The sequence below is a fragment of the Macrobrachium nipponense genome, chromosome 36, assembly GCF_015104395.2.
Source record: "Macrobrachium nipponense isolate FS-2020 chromosome 36, ASM1510439v2, whole genome shotgun sequence".
NCBI lineage: Eukaryota > Metazoa > Arthropoda > Malacostraca > Decapoda > Palaemonidae > Macrobrachium > Macrobrachium nipponense.
This window is the reverse complement of record NC_087220.1, coordinates 13389758-13402819: the sequence shown is the minus strand read 5'-3', so window position 1 is coordinate 13402819 and position 13062 is coordinate 13389758. Positions and strand designations below refer to the sequence as shown.

The 13062-nt window shown below is 36.5% G+C and overlaps 1 protein-coding gene across 1 annotated transcript; it reads right to left on the bottom strand.

The window, feature by feature from the left end:
* Positions 1-4438: 4438 nt before the first annotated feature.
* Positions 4439-12166, bottom strand: LOC135203510 (uncharacterized). The gene is made up of 3 exons (XM_064233240.1): positions 11903-12166; positions 4864-11657; positions 4439-4617 (listed from the first exon to the last, which is right to left on the bottom strand). Exon 2 carries the CDS (start codon positions 11171-11173, stop codon positions 10103-10105), a length of 1071 nt encoding a protein of 356 aa, XP_064089310.1. The 5' UTR covers positions 11174-11657; positions 11903-12166; the 3' UTR covers positions 4439-4617; positions 4864-10102.
* Positions 12167-13062: the final 896 nt, after the last annotated feature.

The window sequence follows — 13062 nt, the reverse complement described above, 5'->3', positions numbered from 1 at the left end:
ATGAGGTGCAGAAAATACTTACACACCGATATCTATGCACTCCCTTTCTTTTCTTCTTTTCCCTTCAGCTTTCTCGCCCTGCTTATTAACGAGGCGATTCTTGAAGTCAGCCTTTGAAAGAAGTAAATGGAGGCGATGGCTGGAGAAATTCGCAAAATGGGGAGCGATTTCTCTGGTGCCTTTTGAAAAATCCTTTTGGCTGAAGCTTTCGTGATTTTGGAGAGGGGATCGAAGAGGCGTAAAAGGACGATTTCGGCCATTGGCTGTTTTCTTTTTGCAAATGCATAAAACCATTTCAAGGGAAATTCGATGAAGGAGGGTCGCGTTCCTAAAGCCTCTTTAGACAACCGTTTGGAGTCTTGCGTGATACTTTTGATTCTTCTCCAAAAATGCAATTACTCGTAAGTGATGTATTACAGCTAGCCGTTTATAGCATCACTGGTATTTTCATTTCAATTTCCAACCCTTTATTTTCCCCTTGGACATCTAATCACGGTTACAATTATTCGCTAATTTGACATCAGTCCTTTCCTCAGTTTCAAAATGGTCTCCCTTCCATTCGTCGAAATGAACAATTCGTCAGCATTAAGTCAATCTTACTGACATTGGACGACATTTCCAAATCCAGCATATTTTCTTTTGCATCTTTTATTTCAACGTCCATTGGCTTATTTATAAATCTTCATGCATTTGTCTCTACAACTACTTTTTTCTCCTTTTATAACCTTTTATTTTAGGCACGACTGAATGGTGATTTGACAAATTTGAAATCCTGACATATCCTTCTGAATTTTTTGAGAAATGCTTGTCTGGTATTTCTTTACAGAAAACACTAAGAAATTTACTCTAGAAAATTTGTAATTGTAGAAGCAATTTATAACGGGTGGGAGTGAGGGTGGCGGCAACAAAATAGTTGTAAAATCAAGTTTATTTTAATTTTCCACCAAAAAATATTCCGTTCTTCTGCATTTCATGTGTCATTTTATTTATAATTATTACTGTTAGACATAGTCTGTGCTGGAATGTATTATTATTATCAATTATATTTTTCTATCCCACGCTTCCCATCACGTTTCTCACTGTATGCGCTGTTCCTAATTGCACACTATCTTGAATGAGTCCTGGAACTACTTTGGCATCCACTTTTTCCAGGTTTCTTTTCAAAGATCTTGGGATCGTGCCCATAAGAGAAATAGTTCTTTTCAGTTTCGTTTATAATAGAAATACTAGCGAATTCGTCCGTCTCTCTCGCACACCATTTCCTTTAAGAAATTCATCTTTTAATCGCCTTTTGTTCCTTTGACTGTTGGTGGGCACTCAGCAAGAGTGTTTCTCAGTGATAAGTAACGTAATTCATTTCTTTGTAAGAACGAGTTGTCAGATACCCTCCATACATCTTATCCTAGATCGTAGACCACGTGTCCTACGCACCCTAATCAACTCCCAATCGCTCTTGTTACAGACTTGCATTGGAGCAGCTCTGGATTCTGGATTCTCACCTCTTGTGCTCTGGGGAAAATTCACCCTATTATTTTCTTTGCTCCATGTGGACAGAAACCTCCGGTCTCCTGTCCATCTACTTCAATATCTCACCTGAAGGAGAAGATTAGGTCACAAGTTCAGGCCTCATTCAGGAGAGCATGATCTACGTTTCCCCTGGCGCTAAACTTTTCAAAGGGTAATTCCCGTCGATTTTATTAGAATAATTTTTAGAAAACATGAACGAAATTAATGGAAATATTTTACAATTGGAGCAAAGTAACAGGCAACACAAAACGCGTATTTTACCAACAACAGTAATTTTATTGAACGTTAAGAAAGGAAAATTCCTTGAAATTTATTCGTTAGAGAGAGAGAGAGATGGACGAGAGAGAGAGAGAGAGGAGAGAGATAGTGGTGGGGGTGCCTTTTATTATTAAAGCAATCAGTACCCACAACCGCGTAGCCCATTGGGCAATTTTACTAAATAATTAATGATATATTATTTTCAACGAACTAATGTTACAAAAGATTTCCGGAAGCCGTTTTCTCAAAACCGCAATATTTTCGGTCATTGGCATTTCAAGTTTAAAGAAAACGTGCAGAGTAGTGGGAAACTGTTTAATTAAGTAAAAGAAAATGTCTCCTAGGGTACCATCGGCAGAGCCTCAGCAAAACTAAGACTTTATTGTTGGGCTGAAAATGTAACTTCGTCATCTCAAACCAAGAATTGCTTTGTAGAGATAACCCTGTGCCTGATGAAGTAGGAATGAAATATTTGGCAAGTATTCGTGGTATTCCTAAATTTTCTTTTCATCGGTATTTAAAAGTATCAGAAGTTTAATACCACCATAAGCATTCTCAAGGCTTGCTTCATGTGTTAAGGTCACGCACCTTAGACCCTTTATCCTTTTTCTAAAAGTACAAAAACTAATGATACCAGGAAAATTCACAATGTTTCCTGGCTAGGCGTTGGTATGTGTCTCACCAGCTTCAGATCTTTTTCCCTGTGTATAGAAACAGACAATGTTTAATGCTACCAGAATATTTCCCTCTTTAGTTCTACCATTAGTGGAATACTGTTCTCCTTTTTGGGCATTATCGGCATCTGGAAACCTTTCTCTTTTATGAAGTCTTGCTTCAAGTTATGGGTAATTTTTTTTTACCATTGAAAGATATAAAATCTACCTTCGCCAGAAGGTCTACTATGCTGTTTGGTACTTTCCATTCGGCGTATGTAACTCACCTCTTGAATTATCAGCCAACATCCTGCTCTGGTGCTTAATGGACTAAACGTTGAAGCTTTTAGCGCAAGTGAATAGCCATTTAGACTTAACCTGTATAAAGGATTTGAATAATGGAAATGGATAATTTCATTCAAGGAAGGCTTCACAAATTTTTTTAAATATATAATCTAGTGCAGTAAAATAATTATATGAACACGGATACGATGCGGAATCTTAAGTTCATGTCTAAGTATATGAATTAAAAAATCTATAAATAATACCATTCCTAAGTTTGAGAATCATAATTATTACAATTTCAATGCATCTATACAAATGGAAACCGTAAAAAAACGAATGATCGTAAATTATCCCTCCTCTTACAAAGCGACTGTTTCCGCGTCATCCTGAACTCTGATTCCAGTATAGCAATATCCCGGAGGTAAGTGTTGGTGATTGGCCTGGACATCAAAATTGTGCCATTTTTTTTCTTTCAAGGGCCACCCAGTATGTGTGACGTTTGCGTGTGTTGAGGGGTAGGGGTTGTATATTTCTGTGTGTAATGACTCTCAGACCATGTCGAATTTGACTTGAATGCTAAATTCTGGGCAAAGTTTATGGAACATGGAATCAACCCCGCGTCCAAAAGGGTCAGAAGCGACAATAAGTCGTTCGAAGTGTGGAAACAAAAATGAGACAAACTCTTCATTGCTGTGCACGAAAAAGTTTGTTCACAGTTACGGTTGGTTCGGATGAAACATTAAGGTGATAAGAGAGATCAGTGAGATGGAGTACTGACATTTCAAAGGTAAAACCTTTTTGCTCGATGTCAACGAGCAGTTCAACAATTTCATTCACTTCTCGAGTTTTTTTTTTTTTTTTTTTTTCTAAAATCACCACAAGTTCTCCACACCTATCTACATATTTGTCTCTCTATGAACAGCTTTCTTAAACGCAAAGCAATGAAAGTTTCGTCGCTTCATCGATTTCAAGCTAAACTCCAAATATATCTGTTTTCAGGAAATGATCGGAAAAGAGTAATGCTCCACTTTGGAAGAGATGTCATTTTTCAATATGCTGAACAGCATGGACCCGATGGATATAGTTTCACATTATTCCAGAGCTTGAAAGATATATAGAAAGGTGAAGTAATTGGAAACATGAAATTAAATGCTGCAAGATATATATACAAATATTTTTTTTACTTCTATAAAGAGATTCGGGGTCGCAATGTATTTTTTCTTCCACATTCTGCTCAGGATCCAGTAAGCGATTCCTTTGTCATCAGAGAACGTTTTGGGCATCGTAGCGAATTGGAAAACAAAATACAATCCTCAATAATATACATCACATTAAACTCTCTCTCGCTCTCTCTCTCTCTCTCTCTCCCTTACTTCCTTCAATATTTCTTTTAATGTTGTTTCTAGCAACACCTGGTTTTATTCATATTCATATAAAAATGTGTTAAAGCTGGGAAGAAGAAGATTGATTTTAATGTATTCACATCTTTTAAGCTTCCTATACAAAGCTAGTGTTACGACCATATTCAGTCATATCATAGTGAGTGTGGTGCATATTCGTTTGTATTTCTGCGTATAAACACACACATACCAACATATATATTTAGATTTTTACTTATGAATTTTTAGTCATAAACCATTTTCGCTAAATTTTATCGAAAAGTTACTAGAGTAACTTAGGATGGAAAGAATAATTAGGACAAGAGAAAATTGATGAAAATTAAATACTTTAATATAAAACTTGATTCAAGACTGAAGTTATTGAAGGCTATAGCTTCATGAAATTAAGTAATAAATCCCCAGTCTACATGATGAAAGTGTCCCGTTAGATCCAAGACGATAGCTCTTGACCTCTCTTCACTCCAAGGTTCCACCCCTTTTAGCGAAACTCCAACCTACAGGAAAAAAAGAGAAGTTATAGGGAGCGACTGGTTGCCATCCCAAACACACTTAATAAAAAAAGGTACCGAGGCTAAACAAGAAACTTAAATCTCAAACGATTTTATACTCGATCCGTTAATCAAATCACTGAAGGTTGAAAAATTAATGAAGGGCCTTGCCTCAATGATCTTTAAGTGTATAGTACACTATCGCCGACAAAGTACACATAACACCCTTGGATCTGCATTACATGAACTTACCCGAGTTAGGCAGCCAGCAGCGAAGATCTTGGAACTCAGCCGTCGTCCTCCACCATGTATTGTCCTTCACCTCGAACCCCCACACGATGAGCTTATTTTCTCATGTTCAATTTCGTACACCTTACGAAGGCTCGTGATTCAACAGGAAGTCTCTTGAGCAGCATTACCACATCAGTACCTCCGGGAAACGATCCATCAATAAAAAGTGAATAAAGTAGAAATTGATCACCCGACCAGCCAACTATCGAATCCTCAAAATATTTCGTAACCGATAACCTTCCGTCTTGTCTCTGGCGACGGTGGTGGTAGTGAAGGGTCGTAGCGGTACCTTAGTACTGTCTTACCCGAGCTTTTTCCGCCTCCTTGTTAGGTCTGACGCCTGTCATTTAGTGACGTATCCAAGGACCGTGGAAACATGGAAGTCCATGCACGTACAAATTCAAGGGGTTACTTAACTCAATTGATTAATTATTTAATTTAAATAGTTTGAGATTCAATTTCTTGAAAAATGTTTTATTTGTATTAATATTTTTGTACACTGGCGGGGCCGGGTGAGCAATTTCTTGGAATTGTGAAACTAGAATAAAAAAAATAAAAAAAACAAAAGTTATACAATAAATTTTACAACACTACAAGCACATTAAACCTTGTGTTGCTCAATTAGTGCCTTGTTCCGTTCTCGACACTTACGAGCAGCTGATCTCTCAGACTTGTAGGAAACTGTACAGGTTTCAGGAACAAATTCAGGAGAAACAGAGTTACTGTCAACGTTGATGGAAGTATTTGTTAGGAATATCAAATTATCAACGTGTCGTCTTACAATTTCTCCGTTGGATTTACGTACACTAGCGCTTGTTACTTCATCCAGGTCATTCTTTTCAATTTGTACGATGATACCTAGCGGGTAAGCAAAAGGCTTTATAAAATCTGTTTTTATACTCACTAAATCTCCTACCCTTAATTCAGTATGAGATTTCTTACCATACCTATTTTTTCTATCCGTTGCTTGACTGAACAACGTAGCAGTAAATTCACCCTGATAGATTTTTTCCAAGTTAGCTTTCACTTTCATAAGTTTACCAAAACGAGATATAACTGCCTCTTGATTATTGTCGAATATATCATCAGACACACCCCAAGAGTCGTCCTGATCTGAAATATTAAGCTCAGGAATTATACTCACACAAGGTACTTCATACCCCTTCACTATCATCTCTGGAGTCAAAGGGACAGGCACGCTGTGGTCAAAATCTAATTTATTTAGAGCATTTCTGAAGGCGATTGGTCTCTTATTTACGAGCATTTTAGCCTCAGCAATCAAGAATTGAAAATCATTGTAATCCAAAATGTTATTTCGAATGCTCGAAGTAACTATCCTTTTCACTTGCTTAACCATAGTTTCAACAAACCCACCTAATTTATGTGCATTAGCTGGGAATGGATGAAATTTTAAAGACTTAATATTGTGCGATCTTAAGAAGTCAATGGTCTCTAAATCATTTAGATAGGAGATAGTTTGCTCTACTCCCGCCACTATGGGCTTCCATTATCACTAACTATTAAGGAAGGGAAACCGTACTCAAAAATATGCATTTGTAATGCCCTAAGAAAGGAGTTTTTATCAATCAACCTGCATACAACCAGATTAATTGCTCTAGACCAAAAACAGGATATGACCAGCACATATACCTTATAGTTTTGTTTGTTTCTGTCCTTAACCAAGAAAGGTCCACAATGGTCGATGCAAATATTCCTAAACGGAATAGCCTCTGGGTTTATTCTGAAATTTCTATATGCATTTTGATTAATTTTGACAGTTCTTGCATTCAACCTTTTACATATCAAACAGCCTTTTAAAACCTTCTTTACAACCACAAAGCCATTAATAATCCAAAACCTTTTCCTGAGTAAACCTAAAGTTTTGTAAATTCCAGCGTGTCGCAGTTTTACATGAGTATCCCAAATTATACTTCTAGCCACAGGGCAATTTTTTCCCAATAGTATCGGACACCTCTCATCATAAGCAGCTTTTAATTTACATAACTTACTTTGTACCCTAATAAGCCCACTTTCATCACGAAATAAATTCAACTGTGATATAAGGGGTTCTGAAAAATTACCTGTAGCCAGCGTATCATAAACTTGGGGAAAGGCAGCCTTTTGTGCATGCACTAAAAGGTGAATGGTGCTACGAGCAGTTTCAGTCTGTTCGTCAGAGGTATTCTCTGGTATATTCTTAGTCAGTTTTAACCTTTGTTTCAACTTGGTAACAAAGAGGAAGACAATACTCAAAACCTTGACCGCCTTACTAAAGGACGAAAACTTGTTTAACGGTATAAGTGGTTCAGAATTCAAAATGAAATTTGTCCTAACAGAGCAACTCACGGAAGGCGGCTTTGCACCGGGATGAGGAACAATCACTCTGCACTCTATAGGAAAATCTAGAAATTTTGGACCTGTTAAAAAGAGCGTGCTACGAAGCATTTTCTCTGAAACACACCGAGTAAGACAGTCACTAGGGTTCTCATCACCACCTATATGGTCGAAAATCACTGTTCGCTTAGAACAAAGAGTCGAAATATCATTTAGCCTATTGTTAACCATCACTTGCTTCCTATCTATTTTGCCAAACTCAAACTCCTTAGACTTAATCCAACTTAGAACAATCATAGAATCTGTGAAGCAATAAATATTACGAATCCGAATAGGAACAACAGCATTCATTAGCTGTTCAGCTACGTCTACGGCCGTCTTTACTCCAAAATGTACAGATATCAATTCCAGTACAGGAATAGACTTTGTTCTTAATTTCTTACAAAGCACAGAATTCTTTGCCAAAATCAGCTTAGTGTCTGCTGAATTGACAGCCACCAAATATAAAGCACAGCCTAACAATTCTTTACTTGCGTCCGTATAGATCAACAAATTGTACTCGTCACAACGATTACAGACAGAACGAGGTACTACAATTTCTGAGCTCTTGTTAACCTGTTTGGCAATCTTCGCCCATTCTTTCATCAGCTCGCTGCTTAACGGCGTATCCCATCCAATATTCTTGTCATTCTGCAAGGAATGCATAAACAATTTGCTTCGGTTCAACACTGGTATTGAAAACCCAAAAGGATCATAATTGGAATGAATAGTACTTATAATTAATCTTTTTGTATTAGCTTTAGGGTTTAATTTAAGTTCGAGTTTTAATCGCATCATTCTCTGTATTCCAAATTAGGCCAAAAAGCTTCGATTCTGATTCAGTGCAGTGTTCAAACTTATTTAATTGTTCTCTTAAGGGTACAGAATTCGTACAAAACTCTTGTAATTCGAATCCAAATTCTCGGAACGTCGATACAGAAACATTTAATGCCTTAAACAAAACATTATCCGCATTTGAAGTTATGGCTAAGTTATCCATGTAAGAAAGGTTATACAAACACCTTTTTATGCTCACAGTCTCTTCATCATCATCATCAGTTACATTATGGATCAATATGTAATAGAGAGCTATCATTAACAAAAATGGAGAATATCTCATTCCAAAAGGCACTCGTCGGAAACGATAGCCAACAATTGAGAAATCGTTCTTAGAAATATCCTTAAACCATAGAAATAGTAACTTTCTCGTGTCCTCTTCTCTAAGTAAAAGCTGTAAAAAGGCTTTTTTCAAATCATAAGTCAGCAAATACTTGTCAAACCTTAGTAGTAGAGTTGAAATCTGCATTTTATTATTCAAATTAGCTCCTGCCATGGAACACTGATTATGGGAAAGATATTTCTCATTTGTTCTCTCACTTAAATTTGATAGAAAGACAACCCTACACTTCGTCGTGTTAGAGTTGTTTCGGAACACGGCATTATGAGCTAGAAATGATACATCTGGATTCTCTCTAAGAAATGAGGGAAGATCTGCAATACGTTCAATTACTCCATCTTCAAATTGGTTCTGTATAACTGCATCGTATTCCTTTAACCTCTCAGGCGAAAGCTTTCTTTTTTGAGAATTGAGAACTGACACTGCAAGATTATAGTTGGGCGACATTAAATGTTGTATTTCCTTCTTCCATAAAGCGGGCACAACTAACCTACCTGTCTTAGGATCTCTCCGAATATCACTAAGAATGTTATCAATTAATTTACTATTTTCACTTGTCAAAACAGATTCCCTAGGGTCGTCTTGAATATTCATAAGTGAAGTGAATATTGATTCGAGGATTTCGTCAGTCGCATTCTGAATCTTTTGGTCATCAAAAAGTTCCTTCTCTTCTAGCAAAGTACTTATGTTACTATTAACGGTTAGTCATAGAGACGTGCCGTCAGAATTACCATCAAATGGAATACATAGCAAATTAAGGTTCTCTAAAAACAAAGAGGCACTTCCAGAAAGCATTAAACCCGACGGAGTTTCATAAAAAGTAGAGGGACATTTACCATTGTAACCGAAGTCTTTCTGTGCAAGTGGGAAAATATGGCTTTGATCGCTACCAAGCAAGATTGTAAAATCGTCTATAGTATCAGAATCTATATGCTTATCTGCCAGGGTATGACCCTTCTCAACCAGGGCGTCTGCTAATTTCTTTAATCCAAGTGCCACAAATTTTGAATTAATTTCGTCTACACAAATTGCCCTTAATACCTGCTTTCCCTGGCCAGGAACATGAACGGGAAACTCTACAATGTAAGTATCATGATTCTTGACCGAATTAATTCCTTGAATCGTAAGATTCACTTTATCAACGACTGAGCAGTTGGGAAGGTCTTCCGGAGACCCTTTTACTAAGGTTTTTTGGGAACCAAGATCCTTAAACACTCTCCATGGAATTTTTACGACCCGAATTCTCTACATATACTGTCCCAGTGGGGAGAATTACATCATTAAATGCCTCTAAGCCCGTAGACATCGTTAGCATTCCGTTAGTAGTAGTTTTAACTACTTTGGTATCAGTACGTTTAGGAACATTAGCTTTATTTGCATTAGTGCCCATTTCGTCTTTAACCTTATTAGCACCCTTATTAGCTAAACCAAGGCATAAATAAGACATGTGAAATAAATGACATTTCATACACGGCCGATTAAATTTAAAATGACAAACTTTAGCATTATGTGAAGTTAAACCACATTTATAGCAGCCCCCAACCGATTTAAGTTTCTCGCATTTACTACCAGGACTGGGGTATTTCATACACTCACTCAATTTATGGTCATTTGGAAACATTATCGTGGGAACATAATGGGCAGGTCACCTTAAATTTCGAACCAGGGCACAACGACTTTGAAGAATCTTTGGAAGTAACAGACTGATACAGCATTTGACGATTGCTTAACTAAATTCCCTTTCGTTTTCTCAGACATGTTGGACTGAAGGTCCATAAATCTATTATTTGCTTCAAATAGGTTATCCAAAATTTCTTTCAAAGATGGTTTCGACTTGTTTGTAATAGAGACAAGCTGACTTTTAAATCCATCACACAGACTTTCCCAAAGAAAATATTGAACAAACAAATCTCCCTTTATATCCAACGATCGAACCTGTTCCTCTAAGACACGAGCTTCGCTTATCCACTGATAGCCATCCCTAGCATTAGGATCAAGACTCAACTTGCACAAACCCTTAATTACAGAGTATTGTTGACTAAGCTTATCACTAAAAGCTTCATCGAGTAGTTTCTTAGCAGATTCATAATTCAAATCTTTCAAGGCAAGGGAATCTACCAGTTTCTTTGCGGGCCCCGTTAACTGTTTTGAGAGATAAGAAAATTGCTCAAACGAGGAAAGGTCATATTTGGAAAGAAGACTTTCAAATGAATTAACAAATTTATGATAAGCTGCGGGGTTCCCATCAAAATAAGGTAGTTCTATGCTAGGCAAAGTTATTTTATGATAAGAATGATGTACTTCCTGCGGTGTGGAAGGAGAAGGGGTTGCTGCTGCTACAGCAGACTTTGACAAGCGAGTTAATTCCCTAGTCAACCGTTTAATCGCCAACCTTATACCGTCAGAGTACTTTTCATCAACTTCCGCCTCTCTGTGATACTGAACCGAACTCCAAAGTCTAGAATGAAGCATAAAACTATTTATCTTCTCATCCAGCGAATTTAACTCTGTTAAAAGATCGCGTAACTTGTCAAGATAAAATTCACATTTAATAATATCCAGTGGACCCTTCTCAATACTCTTTAAAGTCTTCGTTACAGACTGTCTCTTGCCACTCCGGATACTAACAAGTACTTTACAGTCATCATCCGACTCTCCTAAAACTCCGAGAAGCGAGGATTCTTGTGTAGAATCAAGTTGCTCTAACTCACTAGCAGACATAATTGAAAAAGGCTTTCAGCAATAAATTTCAAATTTACCAAAATTATAATATAAATAAGCTACCACCAATAGCATACAAACTAGGAACAATAATAAATTAATATCAACAAGAAAAATGATTTCAATTAGCTGTCGGGTTAAACCAAATACCGTGAGAAAACCGTAGGGGGGTCCGGGGAATCAGGAGGTGGAGAGAGGCCAGAGCTGAAGCAGGCCCCACGTTGGGCGCCATTCGCTAAATTTTATCGAAAAGTTACTAGAGTAACTTAGGATGGAAAGAATAATTAGGACAAGAGAAAATTGATGAAAATTAAATACTTTAATATAAAACTTGATTCAAGACTGAAGTTATTGAAGGCTATAGCTTCATGAAATTAAGTAATAAATCCCAGTCTACATGATGAAAGTGTCCCGTTAGATCCAAGACGATAGCTCTTGACCTCTCTTCACTCCAAGGTTCCACCCCTTTTAGCGAAACTCCAACCTACAGGAAAAAAGACAAGTTATAGGGAGCGACTGGTTGCCATCCCAAACACACTTAATAAAAAAAGGTACCGAGGCTAAACAAGAAACTTAAATCTCAAACGATTTTATACTCGATCCGTTAATCAAATCACTGAAGGTTGAAAAATTAATGAAGGGCCTTGCCTCAATGATCTTTAAGTGTATAGTACACTATCGCCGACAAAGTACACATAACACCCTTGGATCTGCATTACATGAACTTACCCGAGTTAGGCAGCCAGCAGCGAAGATCTTGGAACTCAGCCGTCGTCCTCCACCATGTATTGTCCTTCACCTCGAACCCCCACACGATGAGCTTATTTTCTCATGTTCAATTTCGTACACCTTACGAAGGCTCGTGATTCAACAGGAAGTCTCTTGAGCAGCATTACCACATCAGTACCTCCGGGAAACGATCCATCAATAAAAAGTGAATAAAGTAGAAATTGATCACCCGACCAGCCAACTATCGAATCCTCAAAATATTCGTAACCGATAACCTTCCGTCTTGTCTCTGGCGACGGTGGTGGTAGTGAAGGGTCGTAGCGGTACCTTAGTACTGTCTTACCCGAGCTTTTTCCGCCTCCTTGTTAGGTCTGACGCCTGTCATTTAGTGACGTATCCAAGGACCGTGGAAACATGGAAGTCCATGCACGTACAAATTCAAGGGGTTACTTAACTCAATTGATTAATTATTTAATTTAAATAGTTTGAGATTCAATTTCTTCAAAAATGTTTATTTGTGTTAATATTTTTGTACACCATTTACTTATTTTTTCATAAATTAATTAGTTTCTTTAATGTTTATTTGTTCATAATTAATTTTGTATGTAATTATTTTTATTCAGTAATTATGTTTACTCTGATTATATTTATTTATGCTCTCTTCGTCTGTATATCGTCACTTTAATTTGTAATTTCTTTTAAATCTCTATGTTTTATAGAATTTATTTTTATTTTTGTTGATTTGTATTTATATATATTTTTAAATTATATTTATGAATTCATTCTTTTTCCTTAATTTCATTGATTTTTTATTATTTTTATTAGTTTTATTTATTTCTCATCTAGTTCTATATTTTTTTTTTTATTTCTATATTTTTATATATATTTCTAATTTATATTTTCTATGGACTACACTTCATTAGTTATGGATTTTATTATCTATTTACTTATCACTCTAATATTGTTTAAACACTGAAATTGTTTAACTTTCACATTCATTTCTACTTATTTATTTATAATTTATCTTATATAGATAAGTTCTTATCCCCGGAGAGAATTACTTAGGGCTTTGTTATCCCTAATAAATTAGAATTGAAACCAATGTTATTAGAGTATATTGTATGTTGTAAGTAAAGTGAAACTGTAAATCCTTATTCACG

Bases quoted from the DNA above. Each gene is read 5' to 3' on its own strand.
- LOC135203510 (XM_064233240.1), bottom strand. From the start codon at position 11,173: ATGTCTGCTAGTGAGTTAGAGCAACTTGATTCTACACAAGAATCCTCG.